Genomic DNA, 27,305 nt, shown 5'->3' with positions numbered 1-27,305 from the left:
GGGCTGGGCAGTGCCCCCAGTCCCAGCCCCTGCCCCACTCCCTCCCTCACCATGGGGGCCTCTATTTTGTCCCATCCCCCATGCCCTTATCCTCCCCCACGCCTCTTCCCCTCACAGACTTACCTGCAGGGTGCTGCTCTCCATGCTGCCCAGCTGCATTCCTGGCCAGATGCATGCATGCAGCTACGCATACAAATGCAGTGTCTGGGGGCCTCAGACAGAAGGCATATTTATCAGTGAACATTGTCAGCTACATCAATAGATAAAAGCTGATAGCCAATAATGTTAATTTTCCTTTTATTGATGCCAATCTGGTATGCAACTGATATGCAACAGTTCACCTCTAACAGTAATAAGTTTACTATGGCTGCTTGCCTGGGGAGATCCAGCTGGACTGTTATCCACTGAGGTAGAAGAACGTTTTTTCTTATGAACAAAGTGTTTTCGTCTCTTCCTCCTCTTATTTGGTTTCTTCATGTCTGCTTCCAGATTACTGTGAACACCTGGTGGTCTGCCAATCCTTTTGTTTCTCCTTTTCCCATAATAGTGTGCTGGAATGGCAAAAGAAAAGATCATTTGCTTAATGTGTTATATAATGCAACGTTATCATCACTAGTTATCTGTCAGCCCCCAGGAAGAGGCAATCAACATGAGAAGGTTTTCCAATAGAAAACTCAACTGCAAAATTTCAACATGAATGAGTCTGTATTCTTTCCTTCAATAAAATGTACCAGGTGAGAGCTTATGAATACAGTTTTATTCACTCAACGGGGATTTAAATTCCTCTACCTCTGAAAAAGGGCCAGTTTTTGCATAAAATGCCATAGGTTATAGAATGGCAGATTTGGGTGGTGCAGCTTGTAGTGGTGCAGTATTTTGCAGACTGGTGACCTGTACAGATATCTGGAGTTGATACATGATTGGTTCTCACTTTGTCCAGATGACCACATAAGTTAATGCCCCTCTCCCCCAGCCCCCCCTCCGAAAGGAGACAGTTGTTCTCTAGTAGAATAATTTAGTTAGTCTGTAAGATACCACTCTATCCTGCAGCTAACTATCTCTCTGCTCAGGAATAATAAAGAGTGAAACACTTAAAAATATTCTGGAGTCTGTTATATCCCAGAGATTAATGGCAGGAGAAAAATGAAACATTAGACATAACATGTAACTAATAAATACCATATGTTTATGTAGTACTATTATTCACTATGAAAGAACCATATCTTTGGGTAAAAAAATGATTATGTAAGTACCTTCATAGCTTGCATCACTCAGAAGTGAAGCAATAAATTATTTGTAATATATCTTCACGATCAGTTTTGATCAAAAGCACCATCTAAACCAATGTCATTACTATCGTTAAAAAGAAAAGTGGTGTTTTAACTCACTGTATTTAGTTTTTGTCAGGACTGAGCAGTTCTCTGAACACTTATCTAGCACCATCTGGGGGCCGAAGAGGTTTGGACAGCACTCCAGTTTGATGCAAGTTTTCCTGCAGAAATCTGCCACCCGATCTGCTGTTCTCACAACCTCCACAATGGCACGGTAACTCTTCCCTTTGTATCTGCCATAGGGAATAAATTATCATAAACCATCTGGCTCTACTACTGCAATAAAGGTGCAAAATTGAAAATTATTTAACATCAAACATTATATTCTTTTTCAGGATAAATGTAAAGAATTTAGTGTTGGTGAAAGACTAGGAATTGGCAGTCATTTGAATCAAAATTCTCTCATTAGTAACAAAACATGACAGATGTCCACATAATAAACATTAACAAGCCAAGACAGAAGAGACATTTGGGTTGCAGTGCCAAACATTACCATAATCCACTATTATAAATGTAATTAGGGATCTACTTAAATCATGCCAAAGTGATGGGAAATTTGTGGGCTGCTTACAGTGCCTTTTTCATGGCAAGCCCTCCCCCTCCCCTTCAATTGGCTGAGGGACCCACCTCTTGCTGTGGATTGGCCAAGAGGACTGCCTTTTGTGCAGTCCTGCCCCTCACCACTGATTGGTAAAGGGCTGCCCTTCACAATTTACTAGTTTCATAGACGTTAGGGTTGGAAGGGACCTATTAGATCATCAAGTCCGACCCCCTGCCCCAGGCAGGAAAGATTGCTGGGGTCAGATGACCCCAGCCAGGTGTCTGTCCAATCTCCTTTTAAATACCTCCAAGGAAGGGGACAGCACCACCTCCCTTGGAAGTGTATTGCATATTTTGGCATCCCTCACTGTAAATAATTTTTTCCTGATGTCCAGTCTGAATTTGTTCTTTCTGTTTGTGGCCATTATTTCTAGTTACCCCAATGGGAACCCTGGTAAACATAATTTCCCCTATTTCTTGCTGACCCCCCTGATGAGTTTGTAGGCAGCCACTAGATCACCTCTCAGCCTCCTCTTACGGAGGCTGAAGAGGTTCAGGTCTCCCAATCGGTCCACATAGGGTTTTTTATGTAGGCCTTTGACTTTTATGTGGCCCTCCTCTGAACTCTCTCCAGGCCATCCACATCCCTCCTGAAGTGCGGTGCCCAAAACTGGACGCAGTACTCCAGCTCCGGCCTGTCCAATGCCACCCTAGAAAGGGTGCAGTTAGCTTTACTTATTACCTTATCACACTGGTGACTCATGTTCATTTTGGAGTCAACTTCGAGATCCCTGCTATACCAGTATTTACTAAGGATCCCTAAGAACAACAATCTTGCAGTTAGGATACTGCCCCTACCATGTGAAACAACTGCTGGAAAGGGTAGTGAATTTCTCAATAGTCTGCACAGCCATCCCTGCTGTGATGGATGACTGTGTGTAATAATTATAACACACTACTCTAAATTATTTCCTTTCTCTGAGTATATTTACATAAATACTTCCAGGGGCTTTTTATAACTATATCCAAGTATATAGGAATCCTGCAATGCAGAAAAGTATGTCCATGTTATGGATAGAGAACTGATGCAATTACAGCTCAAAGTTGTATTGTTAGTTTTATAGCAGAGCTGACCTCTTGGGTCCAAGTCCAGTGCTTTAATTACAGAACCATCACACTGCCTCACAAGGCAGTTAACAACCTGACTCAAAAATACCATTCTTTTTTACTAACATGATAATAGTGTTCCTTCATCCCAGTTCTCTCTCAGCAATATCTATATTGTGGATTAACAAAACTCATCAAAACTCTGAGCAACACATTAAGGGGCTAAAAAGTCAAACAGAATTCTAACCCAGTCCCTGTTTGAGCTTTACTAAAGCTCAACAGATAAGAGATAATATTTAAACGGGGAACTGTTTTCATGTACAGAAATTGGAAGGTGATGACAGCCTGAGAACCTTCTCTGACAGATCTGTTAACAGTTAAAATGCTGATACTATCTTCAGTCCTATTACAAAGCTTTTACCTTTTCTCTGCTGGTCTAACAGTTGCATCTGCCATGTTGCACTAATTACTGTAGTATTACTCCATTTAAAACAAAGCAGCATCAGAGCCCACCTGACACATGAGAGGGTCAGAAGCACTCTACTGGATGTTCCAGAAAAAAAATACATTAATTTGGGGATTACATTTTGCAACATCCTTATGGACTTAAACTGCATAAACTTCTGAAAGGTAAGTTCTTAAGCAAAATGTAGTTTGTAAAAAAGAGATTACTGCTGGTTGTAAATTAATTAGATATAGGGTAGAGAATTTACTTTGCCTTCAGAGTCTCTCCATGCCCAAGCCATGCAGCTTCTTCATCCAGCTGGAGCTCTCGAAGGACACGGCTGGGTTTGTAGGCTGCATTGATCAATAAAGTGAGAACCTGCAAATGGAAATGAATAAAAAGGGGTGAAAAAAAAAATTAGGTTATGCTAGGTTAGAATAGCAGATTAATTCTATTCATCTGCATCAAACTTTCAGCATATACTCAGTCACAGTGGGATTATAGAAAAATCATAACTGCCAACATGAAGAAAAACATATCAAGTACAGACAGAAAATGGAGTCATGCCAAGCCTTAAGAACTAACTAATGAGGGGTTACTGATTCTAGCAGATCTCAGCTTTTCTTGCAGCTTCAGTAGTCTTACCTCATATCACCTAATTTAATTACAGAGTAGATACTGCAAAGCTCATACAACTAATGTTGCTAATGCCAGCAACATTTTGCTGCTGGAATGTGTAATGCATCTCTGAGTTTTTCCTCTAGAGACTGAGTGACACTCAAAGGGCTGCCTCATGTACTCCATGTCTGCTTGTATCCATAACCTTGATAAGTGTGAGCAGTTTAATCTGGATTCTGGACTGCTTCAGAATCCATGCCCAACCTCTTCTGAAACACTGGGCTTTTTATTATAGAAATAACATAGTGACACTCCAATTAACAAGAGAATGGCCCCTCACACATTATCTTTAGGATGTGATTAACATGTTAAATCAGCCTCTAAATAGTAACCTAGCCATATATGCAAGTCAATTTAAGGCGCGGTAATACAGTAAGTGAGCCAGAAAGTTATTCCACATAAAATGAATAACAACTTTGTGGCTTGTGTGTGTCACGTCTTAAATTGAACACGTATCCTCATTTTAAAGAGGTATCAGTGTACAGAAATCCCAGCACTGGGCTGCTGCAGTCCAGTGCCAGGACCTTCATGCACTGAGAGCTGTATAAACTCCATGTAGCACCTAGCTGGACAGCACACGGGGACCACTGCATTGGACCACAGCCCCGTGCTGGGCTCTCCCTATGCTGCATAGCATACAGGATTTGAGTGATACCAGGCTGCCACAGCCTGATGCTGGGCTACCCAGTTGCAGGATGCTATCAAGCCCCATGTGCTGCTATCAACGCCTGTGTCCCACTCGGCTGGGCTGCACATAGGGCTTATACAACTCCCAGTGCACAGAAAGCCTAGCATCAGATTGTGGCAGTTTGGTGCTGGGCTCCCAGTGTGCTGAGCTGACTGGCAGCTGGGGTCAGGGACCATTTTGGTTCCTGGTCCTGACTGACAGTCAGCTGATTTGCTTCATCTTGCTGGACTCTTGATCTGGGCCCCTGCACCAAAAGTATGGTGTAATCCCCGATCTCAAAATCACAGACCTTGCCATACATGTGTGGCATGATTGTTTGGATTGAGGATTAGATGCCATCACATCTTTAAAGCGAATGTCTCTTGGGGCCAGTCATACAACAGAGGCACCTTCTACAATCTGAGGTTTCCTCCAAGGGTATGTACACATGCACATTTGCAGCCATTTCTAAAAGGGAATGATTCAAAAGTACTGTTGCATTCTAATAGTTACATGTGGGCTAACTAGGAACAATGAAAATGTAGCACGACCATCCTAACTTTAACACTGAATGAAACAGTTGCTGATGTCACATGCTTCAGATGACGGCAAGTAACTTTTCTGCTACCCCAATAATGCTACCTGGTCAACTAGGCAATATACCGAACTCTTCCCAAAAGCCCATTGTGAACAATTTCACATAAAGTGCACAATCTGATTATCTACCATGCAAGTTTATTGATATTCATAATTTATGCAATTATACAAATAAAGCAACAATATTTAAACAATGGCCTAATCTTTCATTAACCAGAGTAAAAAAAAAATGTATATCTTCACATACATATGTATATATAGATATATATTATTCTATCAAAAGCATAAATAAGTTATGCATGCAAAACACTGGTTATCTATCTAAGGATTAGGGCTATACAAAATGGCACCGTTCCATTTCGACTTCAGTTTCGAGGTTTTGATGGAAGAGTGTTTCGTTTCAAATTTCATTTAGATTCGAAACAGCTATTCCATTTTGGTTCGTCGAAACAGTGATGCTGTTTTGACTTTTCACCCATTCACTATAATGAGGAAGCTCGAAACAGCCTCTCTTATCCAGTGGGCAGATGGGGGCCCACAACCTCGGGACGGCTGCGAGGGCTGTGCCAGTCCTCCCAGAGCTGTGGGCCCCTGATCTGCCTGCCAGATGAGGGAGGGAAGCCAGGTGCTGCTGCCTGGGACCGGGGAGCTGGGAAAGGGAACTGAGCTAGATTGGGCTGAGTTCCTTTCCCCAGCCTGACTGTAGGGCTGGGGAGTGGATCAGGCTTAGTTCCCTTCCCCAGCCCAATCGCAGCGCTGGGGAGGGGAACTGAGCCTGCGCTCAGTTCCCTTCCCCTGCGCTGTGATTGGCTTCCCGCAGCCTGGCGGTGAGAAGCAGGGAAAGCCAGGGCTGTGCTCCTGGTTGAGCCACATGGGACTGCAGAGCCACTGGAAGCACAACCCTGGTTCTCCCCTGTCTCCCAGCACCTGGCTGCTGGCTGCTTCAAAACTCGAAACGTTTGAAACTTTTGAAAGTTTCGACTAGCTTTGTTTTGTTTCAAGGCTGTTTTGAAGCCCTTCGTGTCGATTTGATTTTGCTGTTTCGAGCTCGAAATGAGTCGAAATAGTGTTGAATCGAAACAGTCGGCGAAATTTTGCACAGCCCTAATAAAGATGTATGTTTCTGTAGAAGTGCAGCTTGGTTGGTACTAACAATGGCTGAAGCAGTATGATAAAGGCATAACAAAGGCCTGTTGATCTGGCACCAATAGACAGAAAAATGCTCACAAGTTTTTTCTATGTGATTGTTATACATGTCACAACTAAAACTTTTTCAACAAACATTATAAGTGGTTGCCCCAAGAGTCTTGGTTTCTGACTTGTTAGAAAGTCTTTCCAGACAGCCTTTGTCTCCTTTCTTGTATTTAATGGAAAAAAGCAGAGGATTATGAGCAGACATTGCATTTGTCCTGAGAGCCTCCACTTTCTCCTGGGACAAACTGATCGCTCAGATGTCCACTTCTGTTGTTCCAGGACAGACTTCAAGGTCTGTGGGACAAGACCAGCTAACAGTTTATTGCAAAGTGTGTCTGAATGGACCTCCTGAGATTGCGTCATTGGATAAACAGCAGAAAAGCAGCACTATATTCAGCTGCTTACAGAACTCCTATTAGAAGGGCAATGTTTGTAATGCAAATCCTGCAACTTTTCTGTTTTGAGACAAACGCAGGCACAACTGGTCCCAAGAAAAATGTAACAGCTGCTCGTACCCTTTGCTTAATTTACACTAATAGTACACTTAATTCATACACTGTTCTTTAGAGAGTTCTGATGAAAGCAGACAGAGAGGAAGGGGTATTTCCCATGAAAAATATTCATAATTTAATTTTAGATGATACATTGCACATCAGAATTCTGGTTTTTAGAAGGTTCAGCAAATGTCATATGACAGCTCATGTCATATAAAAATGTTTCATTTTTATATGATTTGATATAAAATATTTTCTGAGAAACAGATCATTTGCTACAAGACACCAGGTTTACTTTCAGTCAGAACATAGAATAGTCCGTTTGTTAGATTTTCCCTAAATTAGGCTGACTTTGGTATTTTCAAAAAATTAAAAAAGCTCCTTGAATATTATTATAATATTTACCCAATTAATTGACATTTTTTGCCAATTGTCTTGAAAGAGAAATTATATTTCATGAGTTTGACCATAAACATAGCAGACTGCAGAAGGAAACTTTCTGGGCTACTTTTCTTGGTTTAAAAATGAACTATTAAAATATTAAGAACTAATTTCATATTATGGGGATTCAATGAAGGCCAAAGAATACCAGCAACAATTGGCTGTTTTCATAAGTGGCAATTCTGGTTTACTCTATATAAAACTAAGAAATGCAGTAGTAATGAGATAATTAGATCACTGGAAGATTAGAGACATCTTGCAATGACTCAAAACCACTCAAACTACTCAATGACTCATACTTCATTTTAAAAAAGAAACTGAACTTGTAGCTCATTACCACTCATTTCCTATTATTTAGCAGTCTATTACTCATCTCTAACTAGAAAGATACTCAGGAGTTTAATATACAAAACTGCACACACAGCTCCACCCTCAGAACCACCTCACCTCTTTAAGAACAAGAACACAGTTTCCAGGTCCTACAGACTGAGGAAGCTCTGCAATTCTCCCTTTGTTGAGGTAAGGCCCTGAGAAGCACCGGTGGTTGAAGTAGATCTTTGGGCAGCAGTACTTTCCATTAATTATCACTGAGAAATGAAAAGTAGCCAAAATTTAAATTACTTAGTGCCATTTCCCCATCCCTCTACCACCTCCCGCAGAAAATAAAAAGCAAACAAACAAACAAAAAACCCCCTTTTAATTCTTGCAAGGCTTAATATTACTACAAGTTGTAGAAAAAAGGAAACGAAAAAAAATCTATATGAATTTATGGAGTTAAAATATCACTTCTGTAACTATAACTCCAGCTACTAGATGTTGCAGAGATGGACTTTTTGGGTTCCTATACACATGATGGAACTCTGCTCTGATGCATGATAATCAGCACGTGTTGGAGCAGACTCGATTAATTGAGTCTGCTGCAAGTCTGCTAGAGTGAGTTAATTAGCACGCTCCAGGGGCCTCTACATCTCATGTATTCAGTGTCCCTGCATTTCAAAATGGTTGTGGGGGCACTTTAACCAAAGCTCATCCAACGAGCTTTAGTTAAAGCATCCCCACCACCATTTTGAAGCATGGGACACTGAATACATGCAACACTGTAGGTGCTTTAATTAGAGTAGCTCTTGGCTGCTCTAATGAAAGCGCCTCCCCCCCACCTCTTCTGCCCTGGAGCAAGTGTATAGATGCCCTTTGAATTTTACATGTGTATTTGTGCCTTGTATGCCTGCTGGCAATATCCCTATAATACAGTTAAGATATGAGTCAGAAAACAAATCCAGTCATATGACCTTGCAATTTACCATGCATCTCTGACCACCTACCTCATGGGTTCTGGTCAGTGATCTATTTTTAGAGTTATTTCTAATATTTTAAGCAGCTCAGAAAAATATTAAAATGAATCAACAACAAAATATTTGCTCCTTTTTCTCTATAATATCAGTATTTTGAGGCCCAAGACAGGAAATATTTGACCCATGATAGATTTAAGGCTGGATAACTTATAACCCGGGGATCTGGGTTTTCTTCTCACCATGGAAAAGCATGGTAACACCCAGATTTTTCTCCTTTTAAGGAGAAAAACCCAGATTTTCTCTTTTAAAGGAGAAAAATGCAGGAAACAGTGGGAAGAGTTCCAGGCTGCAAGGGCCTGGGGGGAGCACGAGGAGGGTGGTCAGGTAGGGGTGGCTTGTGCATGTATATGCACATGGCTGCCAGGCAGCCTGGACAGCAGCTCCTGCAGGTAAGTCTGGTGGGAGTGGGGGTGGGGGGGAAGGGATTAAGGCCCCCATAGTAAAGAAGGGAGGGAGCTGGGTAGGGCTGGGGCTGCTGCCCAACTGGGGTGGTGCATGGGGCTTGGATCCTGGGGCTGGCAGAAGTGGGATGGAGCCAGGGGCAGCTCACCTAGGGGGTAACAGGAGTGGGGATGGCTCCTCACTGCTGAGTGCACTCCTGGAGGAGGTATGGAGAACATATGCCCCCCAGATCTCTGCATGGGGTGGGGGTAGATGCGGGCTGTCTGCTGCAGGCTTGGGCTCCCCACCGTGCTGCCTTCCCCTGCAGCCTTCAAGGCCTGGTGGCCGGGATCGAGCACGGCAGGGCACAGCAGGGCGGGGAAGCTTAGTGCCACTGCTGGGAGTCCACATTGCCATGATGAAATGCCTCCTGTCTGCCCAGCAGCAGTGGGGGAGGGGGCACAAAGTTGTGCCCTTCACTGCTGCTGGATGGGCAGGGGACACCTTGCCATGGCAATGTGGAACTCCCAGTGGCAGCAACAAGATTCCCTGCCCAGCTCTGCCCTGCTGTGCTGAGTCCCACCTGCTGAGCCACGGATGCCCTGGGAGAAGGCAGCAGGGCGGGAAGCCCAAGGCTGCAGTGGGCAGCCCACATCCACCCCCCATGATGGGTTCTGCTCTGGCCGTGCCGACCATGGGGGAGCAGGAGCTGGGCTCCATGCTGTGCTCCACTGCAGTAGCTCCTGCATCCCATGGGCAGCAGCCAGGGATCAGGTGCTTCTGTGGGGGACAGGGAGCTGCAGACTCAGGTCCCTGGCCCCATAGCATTGACAGCTGGGGGCTGCCTCCAGCAGGGCTGAGGGGGTGGGGAGTGATGGGTGTGGTGGGCCAGTAGGGGGAGCTCCTGCTCCCACCTCACTACATCCGCCCACCTTCCGGACTCCACGCGACTCCCCAGGGGTGTCTAATCCCTGGCAGACCCCCTTTCGAGCCCCACCGCAGAGTCCACGGGTAACACGCTGCCACCCCCCTGAGAGGGGACCTTCTAGGCCCTGTGTCCTCGGGGAAATACAGGCCTAATAGTCCTACGGGTACTTGACCCAATACAAGCACTTGGGGCACCTCCCCAAGTCGGGGGCCAAAAAGGATAGTCTCCCTTAGTCCGCAGACCTAAGGGGCCTCCTAGGCATAATTAAACCCACCCCTCAATAAGTCTCCTACACCAGTCACAAAGAAGAACTTTATTGGTTACAAAGGGTAGGGTTAGAATAGGGTAAGAGGTAGAGCACTATCAAGGGATTACCATTGAGCAAAACAGTCTAGCTGAGGTAGCTGTTTGACACGCAAATGCATCACTGTGAGCTGACTAACTCTCTAGAAACACTCACAAGTATCATCTAGAAGATGGTAGAGATCTGGCTCGGAGATTTCCAGAGAGAAAGCGTTTCAGTTGGATCAGACTCTCTCCCTGTGTCCTGGTGTTTGGGCCATACTGGTAAAATGGCTTGGACCAGGCCCTTACATAGCCTTTCTGACCTCAGCAGCCTAGTTCAATAGAAGCCAGCAGTGTTAGCAACTAGCCAACCAATTTAAAAAGCATCACTGGTCACCTGGGCAGATGAGCAGGGGCTTTTCCCTCCCCCACTCAGGTGACCAGAGGGACCACACCCTAGGCACCAGGCTTTTGTTACACAGGCAGAGGGAGCAGGTTTCTCCCCTCCCTCAGGAATGTATCCAGCTCAGGTTACCCAAAGAGATAGAGTAAAGGTATGTATCTTTCAGCTGGGCCCATCCTTATCAAATTGTCACAGCGCAGGGACTTTGGGGAGAGACAAAGGTGGCTTTCTGCCACAAGGGGCACCAGTAGGGCCAGGGGGCTGTGGCTGGGGAGCGAGTGGCACCAGCAGAGCTGGGGGGCTGGGGGTCAGGAGTGAGGGACAATGGCATGGACAAGGCACTAGAGCTGCACAAGGCTTTGGACCGTGCTTCAGATCTGGAGAAGCTTTGGATGCTTCAGCATCCAAAGCAGCGTGTCTGGATCGAAGCATTGGCTTCATTAGGCTTTCCAAAGTGGTTCAGAGTTTCCGAACCGCTTTGGAAAAGCTTCAGAGCTGCCTCAGAGATCTGGCCATAGGGTATAATGGGGAATCAATTAAATATCTATAACTTTGTTGTTTCTTCATCCAATTTGGATGAAACTTGCAGGGGTGGTAGCCTCTACTGAGAACATGAAGCCTGACAAGTTTCAAGAAGATCGGTGCAGGGGCTCGGGGGGAACCGCACCCCAAATTCTTGGAAGCAAAACTCATGCCATGTGTATGTGTTACACCACAGGGGGGTGAAAACTACAGGAATGATAGCCCCTGAGGCCACGAAGCCTGCCAATTTTCAAGAAGATAGGTGCAGGGGTGAGGGGGGAACTGCACCTCAAGCTGCTGACAGGCAAAACTCGTGACATGGGTGCTTGTGCAACTGCTTGTCTCCGTCTTGGGGCAGTTGATTGTCTGTATTGATTATTTCCTCTCCTTAGTCTGAGGTTTTGTAGGTGTTAATTAGGTGTTAACAAGTTAATTAGCAAGGATGAACACCTACAAAACCCAGAATAAGGAGAGGAAATAATCAATACAGATAATCAACTGCCAAGACGGAGACAGGCAGTTGCACAAGCACCCATGTCACGAGTTTTGCCTGTCAGCAGCTAGAGGTGCCAGGCCCCAAGAGCCCATCATATTCCCATGGATGAGTGTGCCCAGGGCACCACAGGCCCATCACGCTCCCATGGATGAGGGACCCCAGAACCCGCCCTGCAGCTATCTCTTTGACAGCTGGCAGGCTTTGTGGCTGCAGCGAGGGCTAGCAGGCCTGCAGTTTTCACCCTGCTGCGCTTTAACACACAGTGTCACCCATGGCATGAGTTTTGCTTGTCCGCAGCTTGAGGTGCAGTCCCCCCCCAAACCCCTGCACCTATCTTCTTGAAATTGGCAGGCTTCATGGCCTCACTAGGGGCTACCACCCCCGCAGTTTTCACCCCCCATGGCGTAACACATACACGTGACATGAGTTTTGCTTTTAAGAATTTGGGGTGCGGTTCCCCCTGAACTCCTGCACCAATCTTCTTGAAACTTGGCAGGTTTCATGTTATCAGCAGAGGCTACCATCCCTGCAAGTTTCATCCAAATAAGAAAAAAACCAACAAAGTTATAGATATTTCATTGATTCCCCACTATACCATATGGCCAGATCTCTGAGGCAGCTCCAAAGCTTTGGAGCCGCTTCGGCTGGATAGAAGCGGGAACCTGGTCCAGACTTCTGGATTGGACTGCTGGCATCCAAAGCAGCTGGATCCGAAGCCATATCAAATAGCTGCTTACTCACAGAGGTCTACAAGGCACCTGCATTATCAGGGCTGCTCAGCACCACAAAGCTGAGGGGGGGGGGGGAGGTGCAACTGCAGCTGGACCCAATGTCCTGGTGATTGAAGGGGATGGGGGAGCTCTGAGTTTCCATGATAAAAAACACAAAATCAAACACCCAAATGTACAGATATTTAGAATTTATTTTATGCTAATGACTGAGGCACTGATAGGCTTCCAAATTGCTTTAAAATTGTAAATATATCAATAAAACATTGTGTGGCATTTCATTTTAATCATGGAAAAATACAGATTTGGAGGTTTCTAATAAAAGAATTTGGGATTGTGCGTTTTTGTCAGAGAACTTGCAATTTTTAACAGAGAAAACCAGGATCCCTGCTTATAATCCTCTAGGCTAGAGAAAACAGCCTCATGTCATTAAAAAAAGATTATCAACTTTTCACTGGAATACACTTTTGAGCAGCTGGCATTTCAAAAAAGTAGGCATTACAAGAGTCTGCTATTTTAGATAATCATAGAATCATAGAGAAGTAGGGCTAGAAGGACCTCCAGAGGTCATCTAGTTCAGTGGTTCTCAACCTTTTTTGTATTGGGACCCATCTGCCAAGATTGATGGCTTGTCCTGACCCATGCACCCCTGGTCCTGCCACCTGACCCACAGCCCCCTACCCCTCCTGGTCCATGCTGACCCCTCACTCCTAAGCCTCAGCCCCTTCCCACCCCCCACCAAGCCCTGCTGAAGGGGCCCCCCACCTTCCCAAATCCTGCTCAGGCCTGAGTGCCATGACTGCGGTGGCTCCGGCTCATGCGGGTGGCAGCGGAGTGAGGCTGGAGGGAGGAGGAGCAGAAGTCTCTGGCACACCTGCCCTGGGCTAGGGTTCATGTGCTGTGCCAGGCAGCCTGGTCATGGCCCCTCCTGCCAGTCCAGCAGTGTCTTCCAGCTGCCCCACCCACAGATACCAGCCTTGGTGTCACCAGCCTGGCCATGCAGGTCTGCTGTACCCCTTCCCCTGATGAAGCAGCAGGAGCTTTCCCCTCTGCTGTCCTTGCCCTGCTAGAGCCTCAGAGCCCAGCCACCTTCCCTCAGTGCCAGCAGCTACCTGCCCCCCCAACCCCCCCTCAACTGTCCCCAAGCCCTGGCCCTCCAACCCCCACTCCTGATACACTTACCTTCCTCTGGCTGCTGGCTCTGGCCCTCCAACCCCCGCTCCCAGGACCCTGCCTGGATACTGCTGGCCATGCCCCAAACAGCCCTTTGCAGGCTGGAATGCTGCCAACCTGCAAGGGGAAACCTGTGCTTTCACAAGTTTTTCTGGCACTTGCTCACAACCCTTTGAAACATTCTTGTGACCCACTTTTGGGTTGTGACCCATGGGTTGAGAAACACTGGATCATCCTTAGCCAACCCATCCCATATCTTTTTTATGAATATGATGCATGTATCCTCAATGAACATCAGCAAACAGTGACAGGTTGGCAAGGCTGACATACATATACTGCAGAACAAGCCAGTTTTTTCAACCCAAAGAAGGGAAAACTGGGTCTGGGTGATCTATGGTCAGAGAGATTATGTTTGGGTAATGACCTATCCATATAGAAATCTTTGATGTATTAACCTATTTTCCTAAATCCTGTGTTCCTAATGATTGCTACATTTTAATGCTTAATGAAAGAAGCTGTGTTTTTTTAGTTCTCATGTCAACTAAAGTCGGTGAAGTACTTTGGCATCCTTTAAAGTGCATATCAGATACCTACGGATGTATAACAATAAAATTGTTTTTCTCTAGTAATATTATACATTTTGATTAAGAAACATTTTCATTTAGAGGCCTTAATGCCAGTGGTTGAAAACCAACAGATAAAACATATGAAACCATACTAACATTGTGCCTCTGTTTAAAAATCAATTAAAATACAAAGTAAGCACCAATCAGTTCTGCAAAAACTATACTTGGCATAGCTTCAGACATGCATTTTACTGTATGTCAAACAGTGCAACAAACATTTAGATGTCATACAGATTCCTGTCATTTAGATGTCTTACCTGTTTCACCAGCAGGAATATTTGTTTATTATATGCATTCTTTCAATAATTCAGAAACCATTAAATTTCACTATCTAGTACATAAGATATTTTTTCTGTGAAAGATCTTTGTTTACCATGATAAATGTGTTACCAGAAACAAAAGCAAACTTGTATCCTATGGGATTCTAACTGCTCAGAGTACAAATATTTATTATGCTAGCCAAACCTAAAATCTACAGTTCTATATATGTATCTCAATACTTTAATACATTTATTGCCAGGAGACAGTTTTGAAAATAATTTCCTCCCTTACACAGAATATGGCCACATGTAGTTTGAGGGTTTTGTTTGCAGTTTTGGGCTCCAAATTTTGAAAAGGACATGGAGAAATTAGACAGGTCCAGAGGCAGGCAACACAAAAGATCACAGGCTTGGAAGGCAAATCAAATGAGGAGCGGTTGAAGGAAATAGGTATGATCAGCTTGAAGAAAAGGCACTTAAGATACAAGAAGACATGGCAGTATTCAAATATCTGAAGGGTTGCCATAAAGAGGAGGAAAAACAAATTTTATTTTCTTGCTGCAGAGTAGGATGTGGACCGATAGCTTGAAGTTGCAGCAAAGTATGGTTAAATTGGTGTAACAGTCCCTGGGGCTCCTGTTACTTTAAGGAGAAAAGCTGCAGCTGACAGAGCCTATGCAGCAGAATACAGGCCAGAAACAAGAAGGAAGGCAGTAGAGAAACACTGCTGCCTAGGCAGGGAGCTGCTCATTAAAGTAACTGGGTGCCCTTGCAGCCTGATCAGGAGAACTCTGCTTAAGACGCTTGTTGCAAAGGTAGCAGCCAGGCAGTAAGACAGAAGGGCAGAGCCTAGTTTGTGCAGCTGGGGTGCTGCTAGAGCAGCAATCACAAGCTGCCATGGAAACCAGCCATCAGGTCATAAGGAGAAACTCCTGTGGCTGGCTGGGACACCACCTAATCTGAAGTGGGAGGGTTTATAAACTACCTAAGCTCAGAGCCTGAGCCAAAAAAAACACAGTCTGGCCCTGCAAGCTGCAGGGAGAAGAGGTCTTAGTTTGAGCGTCTTTAAAAGAATGCCCAGTGAACTCCTGGCACATCCTGGGAATGCAAGTAAAGCACTGAAGGCTTGCTATCAGGAGGACATGACCCAGAGCCAGTAGGCTGTAACACAGCCAGTAGGCTTGGAGTTTGTTATAGCCAGAGGGCTAAGTTCTTTGTTATAGTTTGCACTGGTAGTTTGGGTTTGGAACTATCAGGGGATGGCAAAGGTCCCAAGAGCGACTGAGGGCATGAGAGTATCTTGAGGCCTGCCAGGGATATGGGAAGATGGAACATGGAAACATAGGCAGCAGAAGGCTGGGGTAAAGGGGCTCAGCCCCCTCAAATGCGGGGCAGCAGGTAGGGTCACAAGGCAGCCTGGCCATGAGCTGCAGCCAGGATCATAGCCTAGTATGGGGATCACTAGCAGTACAGCAGGAAAGTACATCTACTCTGAAGGGGAAGGGACTTAGGGGTACAGATTGAGGCTCCCCATATTGAGGGAGGGAGGGGCACACAGGCCATTGGCAGGAGCTGGGGTAAATGGGGTCCCGACTGGGTTGGGTCATGGGACAATCAGAGCCCTTGTGGCTTGCCCAGGGATTGGGGGGGGGGGGGGGTGGCGGCTCCCAATGCTGTGCACACCTTGGTGGAGGCCCAAGTGGCATGTGGCCCCTGATGTGTGTATGGGGCAGAGGTGGCTGCTGCTGTGCACAGGGCTTTGCTTCCTGCTGCAGCTGCCCTAGGAGCAGCACGATGCCATGTGCCTGCTGCTGCTGAGCTGCAATGTGTCCCCTGCCTGCCTGGCAGCGGGATGCATATGGTGTCACACTGCTCTCAGGGCAGCTGCAGCAGGGAGGAAAACCCAGCGTGTGGCGGCAGCCACCCCTGCTCTGCACACAGATTGGGGGGGGACCACACATGGCCCCCAGGTCTCTGCTGGGGTGTGCACAGTGGTGGCAGCCCGCCTGTGCCCCTGGATGAGCAGTCTGGGCTCTGACTGTCCCATGATCCAGCCCGATCAGGGCCCCATTCACTCAGCCCCTGCCCCACTCCCTCCTTCACTGTTGGGGCCTCGATCTGCCCCCTCACAGCCCTTCCCTTTCCCCCACAGACTTACCTGCTGGGCGGGAGGGGAGGGGAGGGGAGGAGGCACACACACTCAGCCCCCACAAATAATTTTTTATCCCTCTGCCTATGCATGGCAGATATTGTAATTAGCTGTTTTGAAATGAAAACTTCAGCGCTTAAGAAGCAGCAAAATTCAGCATCTTGCCTGCCATTGGACACTGTGAGGTAAAAAAACAGCTCCAGCCTTTGTTTGTGCCCAATTTGCATACTTACCCAATACTCAAACCAGGGCATAGACCAGGCCAGGGGACACAGTACCCAGGCAGGGCAGAGACAGGGCCCGGGGGCGAGCTAATGTAGGCTCAGAACGCAGTTCTCAAGGGGGGCAGACATTAGGGCCAGAAGGCCAAGAAACAAAGTAAGAAAGACTAGGGCTCGAGCCCAGAAGCCAGGCCCAGAAGAGTGGGCCTAGGCTAGAAGGCCCAGTGAGAGTAAAGGGGTGGAGTCTGGGAAGGTTGAAGCCCCAGCAAGGAAGAATGGCTGAATAGTAACACCTGAGGCATGGGCAGCAGGGGCTTTGAATACTTCTTAAGGTTGCTGATGCCCTGGTGGGCACAAATGGGCCAGGACAGCCCGCTTAGCTTGAGAGCCAGATGGAGACCATTGAGATTTGGAAGGGACCTGCTGGTTGTCAGAGGAATTGAGGCTTACTCTAGGACCCATTAGGTGTGCTCCCTTTCAATCAGGCAAGTACATCAAGGCATGGCTGGTGAGTGAGGAGGGGAGGTTACCCTAGAGCTGGAGCATGGCATGGGTTGTGTGACCACCAGGGATCCTGGTATTCTCTGATTAAAAAAAAATAAATAAAAAAACCCCCCTATTTTTGGATTTAAAGAAGTAAACATTCCACATTTTTTTGTGATCAAAATGAAATGTCACTAATATATAAATATATCTATATATACAGCGGTGTTTCATTTTAATCACAGAAAAATGTGGATTTTGGGTTACTTTTCTTAATCTGAAATTTGGGGATATATATATTTTTTTTTAACCAGTGAAAACCAGGATCCCTGGTGACCACCAAGGGCTCTCACAGCTGCCCCTGAGGCTCAAACCTTGCTACAGTTAGAGATTTGGAAAATCTTCTTCACTGTTAAAACAGAGAGGCAGTGGAAGACTGCCTAGGGAAGTTCTGGAATCTCCATCACTGGAGGTGTTCAAAAAAAGGTTGGATAAGTATGGGTCAGGGATGGTTTAAGAGTAGTTATGCCTATGCAGTAATATGGATATTTCCTGTGCTTTCTAGGCTTTGCTGGATGGGGCCAGGAAATTTTCCCCACTCCTGCTGCTATATGTGTTAGCAGGAGGTGGAAGGGAGGGGAAGGGGGTTATCTTTCTTGGAAACACTAGGTGTTGGCTGCAACCAAGGCTTGAGAAGTTGACTGGGGTGTGGCCAATGGCCCTATTGGGACTTCAACCCAGAGGTTTCTGGCTAGAGGGTCTTCTCTCTCTGTCCAGAGCAAGACCTATCACTAGGATCAGGAAGGAATTTTACTCCATGGTCAGATTGGTATAGCCCGTGGGGGTTTTTGCCTTCCTAATAGGGGGGAGCAAAGCATGACCCTCTTCCTTGAAACTTTGCAGCAGAAAGACCCTGGCCACCATTGTCTACCCGCTGTACCTGTGGCACATTAAAGTACTATGTCTCGTGGTTGTGTCGGGGTTGATTGTGTCATTTTGCTAATAGGTTAGACAATGGATTTGTATAGGATAGTTTGGATAAGGATGATCCTACCTCAGGCTGGAAGTTGGACTAGATGACCTCTGAAGGTCCCTTCCAGCTGTTCTTTTCTATGATCCCGGTATATTTAACAAAAACCACTTAGCTTACAGGAAAACGTCCAGGAACAATCAAGATATGATGAATACAATACTAATGGCTTTCACTTCCACTGGGATATCCATTCGTGGGAGAAAAGATACTAAAATAGCCTAACTTTCAAGATTAACGCAGCACAGTTTTCATGGCAATTAGATGCAGTAGTAATTGCATGCTTTTACCAACTGCAGATTTATTTGGGATGTAAATATAATTAAAAAAAATTTGTTTAACCTCCTTTAACTAAATGATCAACTGATAACCAGAGATCCTGGTTTTCTCTCATAATAAAAAAAATCCCCAATTTTCAGATTTAAAATAGTCCAAAATCCACGTTTTTCCATGATCAAAATGAAACACCACTATTATATATACTTATCATCAGAGAAAACCAGGATCCCTGCTGATAACACAGCAGCTTAGACACAGATGTTACTGGGAACCACTCCCCACTCTCAGAGTCCTTTGACTAGGGGGAGGGGGGAAGGAGGGAAGTCCAACCAGACAACACAGCTCACTTGAAACCCTGTGCTAGGTGGGAAGGAGCACCTATGAATGAGCAACTAATTGCTTAATTGATGAGCCATTAGGTTGCTCACTGTTTTCCTCTTGGGCTATGGGCACTAGTCCCCCTCACCCCTTCCTTGCCCCTCCCACCTCCTCACCCCTCCCTCCCTGCCCTGCTGCCCTCTGATCCCTGCGGCTTCCTTTCCCCACTTCCCTGCCAGGCTACGCCTGCCCTGACCTAAAGGATGACTAGTAAGTTAACTGGTTATTACTGCACTTATCAGTTAAACACACGTATGATTAATTGTTTTAGCTTTCACATCCCTAAGACTTATTCATCACTTGACAAACTATATTCAGAGTAAAGATCATCAAAAGCCTTCCTTTTGCACTATTGCATTGCTGGATACTGAGATCATTGATTCATAGCTGGCAGGTCAAATATATGGCTCATGGGTTAGATCCAGCCTGCAAGGCCATATCATTTGTCCTGCAGGGCTCCAGGAAAAGCAGGGCATTCAAGGGCTGGGCACAGGGGGCAGGGCCTGATTCCAAAATTCAGGATATGGAGACCTGTTAGGGCAGGGGTGGGCAAAATATGGCCCACGGGCCACATCCCGCCCACTAGGCAATTTCATTTGGCCAGCAGGCACCCACCAACTAGTTGTACCCCGCCCAGCCCACATGCCTTGCACCCACCTTTGTGGGCAGAAGGGCCCGGCACTGCCTAGCCAGAACGCAGCTTCCAGGCAGAGCTGCTCTTGCCACTGCTTCAGTTGCTGGGGGACCTGCTCAGCTTCCCTGGTGTTCTTCTTGTTCCAGGCATCAGATAGAGAAGTGGCGGGGGTGGGAGCAGAGGGAGCTGCAGCTGCGCGGGAGCGCACAGCATGGGGCTGGGGCTTGTGGCAGCACAGAGCCCATGCCCAGGGTGTGAATGAGGGAGGGGGTGGGTGTGAGGGAGGGCGGTGACCCCACACATACTCCCCACCATTGTGCACAGCCCCTGCCAGCAGTGGCAGCAGAAGCAGCAGGGGTCAGTGCTCATGGCCTGTGCAGGGGCTGCCGTCTGGCAGCATGCAGCTCTGGCCAGCACTGCATATGGTGGTGAGGAGTGCAGCCTGGCTGGCACATCTCTACTGTGTGGGACTCTGCTCATTGCAAGTGCAGCTCCTGACACTTGTGCCCCACTGAAGAAAGCTCTACACGAAGCAGGGGCTCACCTCCACTTCTGGTGGAGTCCCAGGACCTGCATGGAAGAGTTGCAAAGGCAGCCAGCTCCACTGTGCAGGGCTTCCCTCAGTGGCGCACGAGTGTCAGGAGCTGCACGTGCACCATGTGGAGCCCCATGTGATAGAGGCGGTCTGGCCAGGCTGCACTCCTTGCCACCATGCGCAGTACTGCATGGAGTTGTGTGCCACTGGGTGCCAGCGCCTGTGTAGGCCACGAGCACCAGCCCTCTGCTGCTGCTGCTGGGGGTGGGGGCTATGCACCGCTGGGGGTCCCTATACCCCCTCACCCTCCCTCACACCCCACAAAAACCACATACCCATGCCCTGCCACATATACACCCTACTGCTCTCTCTCACACCCCCCTCACAAGTTCCCCCACACACCCTACCATACACACACACCCTCCTAACCATACACAACATACAAGAGTAAGACTTTATTTTTGAGTTATTATGCAATCATCTCTATATACAGTACACAGACATATCATGACAAAAATATTTTTTGGAATAAAATGTAAATGTTTATAGTAGGTGTTTAGCTCTTAGTATATGATCTAGAGCCAGAGAAAAACCAAGATGGCAACCCTCCCTTCCCAAAAAGAGTACTTTTGGGGCAAGGGGAGGGACTTCTCAGTCCCAAGATGGTGACCAGGGGGTGGGGCACCTTTCAAGGGGCAGAGCTACCCTTGCAGTCCTCAATAGCTCACCAAAGCTCATTAAGCGGCCCTCCAGCCAAAATAATTGCCATCCCCTGTGTTAGGGATTCAAGTTAGTGGCAGAAGGCAAGTGACAACTGTTAACTCATGCTGCTCCCTGCCACTGCCAGAAGTAGGTCCAGACTCAGCCTGCAAGGAACCTTGCAGGCTGGATCTGGCCTCGGGGTGGTGGTGGTGGCAGTGGGGAGGGGGTCAAAACAATTTGCCACCCTTGATCTACAGTGTTTTTACAGCTTCTTAACCCAATGACCAAATCTCTCACCTGAGTCAGCAGAGTTCAGTTCCTGATTCTTCAGTCCTTCATGGACTGCCTTCGAAGATAGAATTCTGAAATGATAAAGATGGCATTGGGAATAGTGCAAGGATGAAGAGATTTCCATACACCAATTGGTTAAAGGCTTGCTCTTATTCCGCTTTCAATTTTGGCTTTAAATAATCTATTCTAAATCACAGTCCCCCCTTTGTAACATCTTCAGCTCTATGCTGATCTTTTTTTTACATGCAGGAATTATTGGTCTGAATGCAGAAAGGCCAAATGTACTGACCTAGCCCAGAGGTATCAAAGTTATCTGGCCCTGCCAACCAGATGAGGGTCACGGGGTCGGGGGCGGGGGGGGGGGGGGGGGGGGGGGGCAGTCTATGGGCTAGATAAGTCCTACAGACTGGTCCTCCATCCTGGAGCTAATGTGTAGGGCTGGGCGCCAGCATAAGCACTGCATGAAGCGTGTGCTTCAGACCGGCCCTGTACCTTATGTGCAGCACATGTTCTAGCTCCAGCCCCTTGCAACACATTCAGTATGCTCCTGCCATGGCCATGTTCAGGGCATATGCTGCACGTGGGGCTGTTCTGGGGCATGTGCTACATGAGGTGCCACCACCAGCCTGGCCCTGTGCAATGGATGCAGCCCAGCTCAAAACACATGTGCCACATGCACCACATACCTGTCCTGGCTCCACACAGCACACACTAAACTGGCCATGCAAGCTCCACATGGGTCAGGGCTGGTGCATACTGCATGCAGCATGCAGGCCTAATCCAAGACCCACAGGCAATATTATGGGTTGAATGATAGGGCTCCATGGGCTGTATCAAAGCTGGATTATAATCACTAAAGCAGTGATTCTCAACCAGGGTGCCAGGGCAGCCTGGAGTACTATGACATCCTTTGGAGGATGTAAAAGGAGATTCCCCAAGCAAACAGTGAGTGAGTAAACAGGGGCAGCAAATAGGGTAATTTGCCAGCAGTTTGCTGGGATCGAGAAGAAGAGGATCCAGGTACCAGATTATCACTCTGGGAAGGTAAGTGAGCCAGAGCTGCCTGTGTGTTTGGTTTGCTGAGTGTTTGGTCATGTGCTCTAAACAGTTGGGTGATTGCTGCCTGTGTCTGATAAAAGCACTACCAAGGCAGTGGAGCTAGTCGAGGACTGGGAAGGTGTAAGATTAGAAGACTCCCTATGTAACCAGGGAGTCAGCAAACAGGGCGGTTTGCAGGCCAGTTCTGAGGTCAGTTTGCTGCCCCCTTCTTTGAGGGGGATCCTTTAAAGGTAGGGGTTTTCAATGTTTTTGGGTCAGTATACCCCTGGCAGCTGGTCAAGAAGGAAGGAGTCCCCTGCCGGCCAGTCGACGAGTGGCGGGGGGTTGGGGGGTACCCAGCGGCTGATTGGTGACTGTGAAGAAGTGTCAGTAGTGGAGGTGCTGCGTTAATGGCAGTGGCGGTGCCCCCTGCTGAGTACCCCCCTGAGGCCTTCCCAAGTACCCCCAGGGGTAGTACTCCTGGTTGAAAACCCCTGCTTTAAAAGGTAAACTCTTTAATCAAGACAACTTAAAACCCATTGTTTAATTAGAGTCCAGAGCAAGGGGAAGTTTACTAGGAAGCATGCCCTGAAACTCCCTCTCACCTTCTTTCACTGTAATCTGAGTCTGAGAAAACAGTTTACCAGGGAAAAGAGAACTTTCCAGGACTAAGGAGCTGTTAACAAACCATTACAGGGGAGTTTGCTAGGGAATGTTGGCTTGGAAAGAGAGGCAGACAGACACAGGAAGTAGATTAAGAGACACAGAAATGGCTGGAGGACATCACAATGCCAGAGCCACACAATGGCAGAGGTGTTGGTCCCTGCAGGACCCCTTATCATCAAGGCTTATACCCAAGTCTGCGTTTGGTGTTGTGCAGACTGCAGTCTGCAGGTTCCTTCCAGTGACAGCCAGGTGGGGGAGTGCCTGTGATGTGAGTGGTGCCTCCTGGTGGTGTCCCTCAGGGAGCAGGCAAGAGAGCTACAGGAGGTGGTGCAAGGTTCCAAAGCATCCTCTGCAATGAGGACTTCATTGATTCCATGGTAGAGGGGAACTCTTAGATTGTGGAGGAAGGACTGCGAGAGGCAGCACTAGAGAAGGAAGAAGACATGGATTCCCAGTAAGGTGGAAGCTGGAAGCTTGTGATCTCTGGCAGCAAGCAGAACTCTTCATCTCCATCTGCAGCAGTTTGCCTGGAGATCAGTTGTGGAGTTCTAGCAACAGATGAGTAGGAGTATATTTGTGTAGGCCAAGCCAGGCATCCCCAAGGTGGGGAGGATTGAGACCATTGCAACCAAGACGAAGCAATGGGTGGTGGTGGTTGGAAATGTCCTTCTTCAAGGGTCAGACACATCCATCTGCCAGCCTGACCTGTTGTCTCAGGAGGTCTGTTGCTTGCCTGGAGCCTGGATCCGAGATATCGCAGAATTACCTAGACTCATCCAGCCCTCTGACTACTACCCCATGCTGCTTATCCATGTGGGTACCAATGATACTGCCAGGGGTGACCCTGAGCAGATCAAGTGACTACTGAACTTTGGGTACAAAAGGTGAAGGAGCCAGGGGCTCAGGTGGTTTTCTCCTTGATCCTTCCAGTCAAGGGGAAGGGCCAGGCAGGAACGGATGCTTCCTGCAGATCAATGGATGGCTACACAGACGTTGTTGCCAGCAGGGCTTTGGCTTCTTGGACCATGGGATGTTGTTTCAAAAGAAGGATAGCCAGGAAGAGATGGGAACCACCTGACTAAGAGAGGGAAGAGCATCTTCGCAGACATGTTCACTAACCTAATGAGGAAGGCTTTAAATTAGGCTTATCTGTGGATGGAGACCAAAAGCCCTGAGGTAAGTGGGTAAGCAGGTAACCTGGGGGTGACATTCTTTCTCATTCTTCCTGAGAAAGTAGGGCAATCCACTAGTTGCCTCAGGTGTCTGTACATGAATGCATTGAGCCTGAGAAACAAGCAGGAGGAGCTGGAATTCCTCTCAAAGTCACGGAATTATGATGCGATTGGAATAACAGAGACTTGGTGGGATAGCTCGCATGACACTGTCATGGATGGGTATAAATTGTTTAGGCATGGGAGAAGAGAAGGAGAAGTTGCACTGTATGTAAAAGAACTGTATGATTGCTCACAGCTCCAGTATGAAACTGGAGATAAGCCTCTTGGAAGTCTCTTGGTTAGGGTCAGAGGGGAGAGCAACAAGAGTGATGTTGTGGTAGGGGTTTGCTATAGACCACCAGACCAGGAAGATGAGGCTTTTTTCAGACAGTTAGTGGAAGTTTCCCAGTCACAGGCCCCGGTTCCTATGGGAGATTTCAATCACTCTGACATTGTCTAGGAGGGCAATACAGCAGTGTACAGGCAATCCAAGAAGTTTATGGAGGGTGTAGGGGAGGCCAACTAGGGGATGTGCTCTTTTTGATTTGCTGCTCACAAACAGGGTAGAATTGGTAGAGAACATAGAAGTGGATGGCAACTTGGGAAGCAGCGACCACAAGGTGATTGAGTTCAGGATCCTGAGGAAAGAAAGGAAGAAGAGCAGCAGAGTAAGGACACTGGACTTCAACACACTCAGGGAACTGATGGGCAGGATCCCCTGGGAGGCCAGTCTGAGGGGGAAAGGTGTCCAGCAGAGCTAGCTGTATTCTAAAGAAACCTTACTGAAGGCAGAGGAACAAACCATCCTGATGCATAGGTATACTAGCAAGTATGGCAGAAGACCAGCTTGGCTTATCAGGGAAATCTTTAGTAAACGAACACACAAAAATGAAACTTACAAGAAGTGAAAACTTGGACAAATGATTGGGGAGGAATATAAGAGCACAGCTTGAGCATGCAGGGATGAAATCAGGAAGGCCAAAGTGCAACTGGAGTTAAGGCTAACAATGGACGTGAAGGGTAACAAGAAGGGTTTCTACAAGTATGTCAGCAACAAGGGGAAGACCAGGGAATATGTGGGACCCTTACTGAATGGGGGAGGTAACCTAGTGACAGATAAGGAAAAAGCTGAAGCGCTCAATGCCTTTTTTACCTCAGTCTTCACAGACAAGGTCAACTCCCGGATTACTGCACCTGGCATTACAGTTTGGGGAGGAGGTGAGCAGCCCTTAGTGGTGAAAGAAGAGGTTAGGGACTATTTAGAAAAGCTGGAAGCATACAGGGGGCTGGGTGTGATGCACCTGAGGGTGCTGAGGGAGTTGGCTGCTGTGACTGCAGAGCCACTGGCCATCATCTTTGAAAACTCGTGGTGATCAGGAGGGGTACCAGATGATTGAAAAAGGGCAAATATAGTGCTCATTTTGAAGAAAAGGAAGAATGAGCATCCAGGGAACTACAGACCTGTCAGCTTCACCTTAGTCCCTGAAAAAATTGGAGCAGGTCCTCAAGAAATCCATTTTGAGGAGAAGGTGATGATTAGGAACAGTTTGCATGGATTCACCCAGGGTAAGTCACACCTGACCAACCTGACTGGCTTCTATGATGAGATGACTCCTTATAGGAAGGGAGGGCCTATTGCAGAGTGGGTTACCTTGCAGCAGTCCAGCATCTAGGCAACAGCAGTAAGCTACCATGAGATGAAGCCAGGAATCCTAAACAGAAAGTATCTGACAGTATCTGGGGAAGTCATTTGACTGGAAAGGGGCAGGGCCTGGGAGATGTATGCTAAGGGATGAGCCAAAGCAGTCAGTCTGGCCCCTCGGCTGAAAGGGAAAGACCTTCCAAGCAGAGAGGCTGCAGAGGACTGCCTGGATGTCTCCTGAGCTCATAGGGGCCCTGAAAGTAAGGCTTGGATGGCCTGCAGGGGAACATGACCAGAGTGAGGCAGTCTATCTTACAGCCATAGGGCGTATGATTTTCTTTATAGTTTAAACTGGCAGTTTGGGACCAGAAAGAGGTGAGTGGAGGTTCCAGAGTGCCAGGGAGGCATATGCGGCTCTAGCTTGCTGGAGCAGGATGCAAGCTTCAGTGTAACCCAGGAGGGGCAGAGATAGGGCTAGAGAGCCCAGAGAATGGCAGCAATGGGCTAGAAGACCAAAGCTCAAGACAGGCAGAGATTAAGAGCCTGCGAGAGACAAATCAGGTGGAGGGGAAGACCTGGAAGGGGCAGAGATAAGAGCCCAGGAGGGCATGACAAAGGCTGGAGGCCAAGAAGCTAGGCATGGTGCAGTGGATCTAGGCAGACAAGGACCAGCCAAAGCAGTGGGGTGGAAGCCAGGAAGGCTGAGGCCCCAAAGGAGTGGAGACCTAAAGTGGCTTGGGGCAAAGCTAGATGAATGGAAACACCTGCAAGGCATGGGAATGGCCATAGGGGAGGTTTGGAGGATGTGATTAGCCCATAAGGTGTCACAACCAAATTAAGTAGTGCCCATGTCACAAACAAGGAATAACCATTTAAAACAGTTTTTTCTGCACTAGGTTAACTAAGGGTTAACAATAATGATAGTAACCGCTTTTTTCTGCGCATGTCAAAAAGAAATTTATTGCTGCGCCACTAACAGAGATAAAAACTTTTGCCTTCTTTGCTTTATATAAATCATTATAATTGGTCAAAGAAAACAAGGAGTAACCCTGTGAAAATAACACCCTAGCAAAGACCGCTAGATAATTGGCGATTCTAATTAGATTTATGACTTGGCGAAAAACAATTGGCTATCATACAAACAAAACCCGCTTACATTTTTCGCAAAGTCGAAGACAACTCTGCCCACACCTTGGAGTAAATCTGACAATTTGATCAGTTGTCAGCGTCTTCCCGCCGCGACCTCCCTGGCGTACCCTTGCCCCGCATGCCCGATAAGCCGACCGCCGGCCCGTATACATATATCTGCAGAATGACTGAACGACGATCTCTAAGCTGTAACTAACTAATTATCTCTGACCTCCGTCTTACACCACCTTGACGTGAGTAAACAAT

The 27,305-nt window shown here is 47.2% G+C and overlaps 1 protein-coding gene across 1 annotated transcript in view; it reads right to left on the bottom strand.

The window, feature by feature from the left end:
• The window catches only part of SFMBT1 (Scm like with four mbt domains 1), a 107,009-nt gene that overhangs the window by 8,866 nt on the left and 70,838 nt on the right, over positions 1-27,305 (bottom strand). The window contains exons 13-17 of the mRNA XM_059716060.1: positions 21,357-21,421; positions 7,942-8,081; positions 3,692-3,801; positions 1,389-1,564; positions 376-551 (exon numbers count right to left, since the gene is read on the bottom strand). Coding sequence (XP_059572043.1) covers positions 376-551; positions 1,389-1,564; positions 3,692-3,801; positions 7,942-8,081; positions 21,357-21,421 — 667 coding nt within the window. The remainder of the gene's footprint in view (positions 1-375; positions 552-1,388; positions 1,565-3,691; positions 3,802-7,941; positions 8,082-21,356; positions 21,422-27,305) is intronic.

This window comes from Alligator mississippiensis, chromosome 12 (assembly GCF_030867095.1).
Source record: "Alligator mississippiensis isolate rAllMis1 chromosome 12, rAllMis1, whole genome shotgun sequence".
Classification (NCBI taxonomy): Eukaryota; Metazoa; Chordata; order Crocodylia; family Alligatoridae; genus Alligator; species Alligator mississippiensis.
This window is presented reverse-complemented; position numbering and strand designations above follow the sequence as displayed.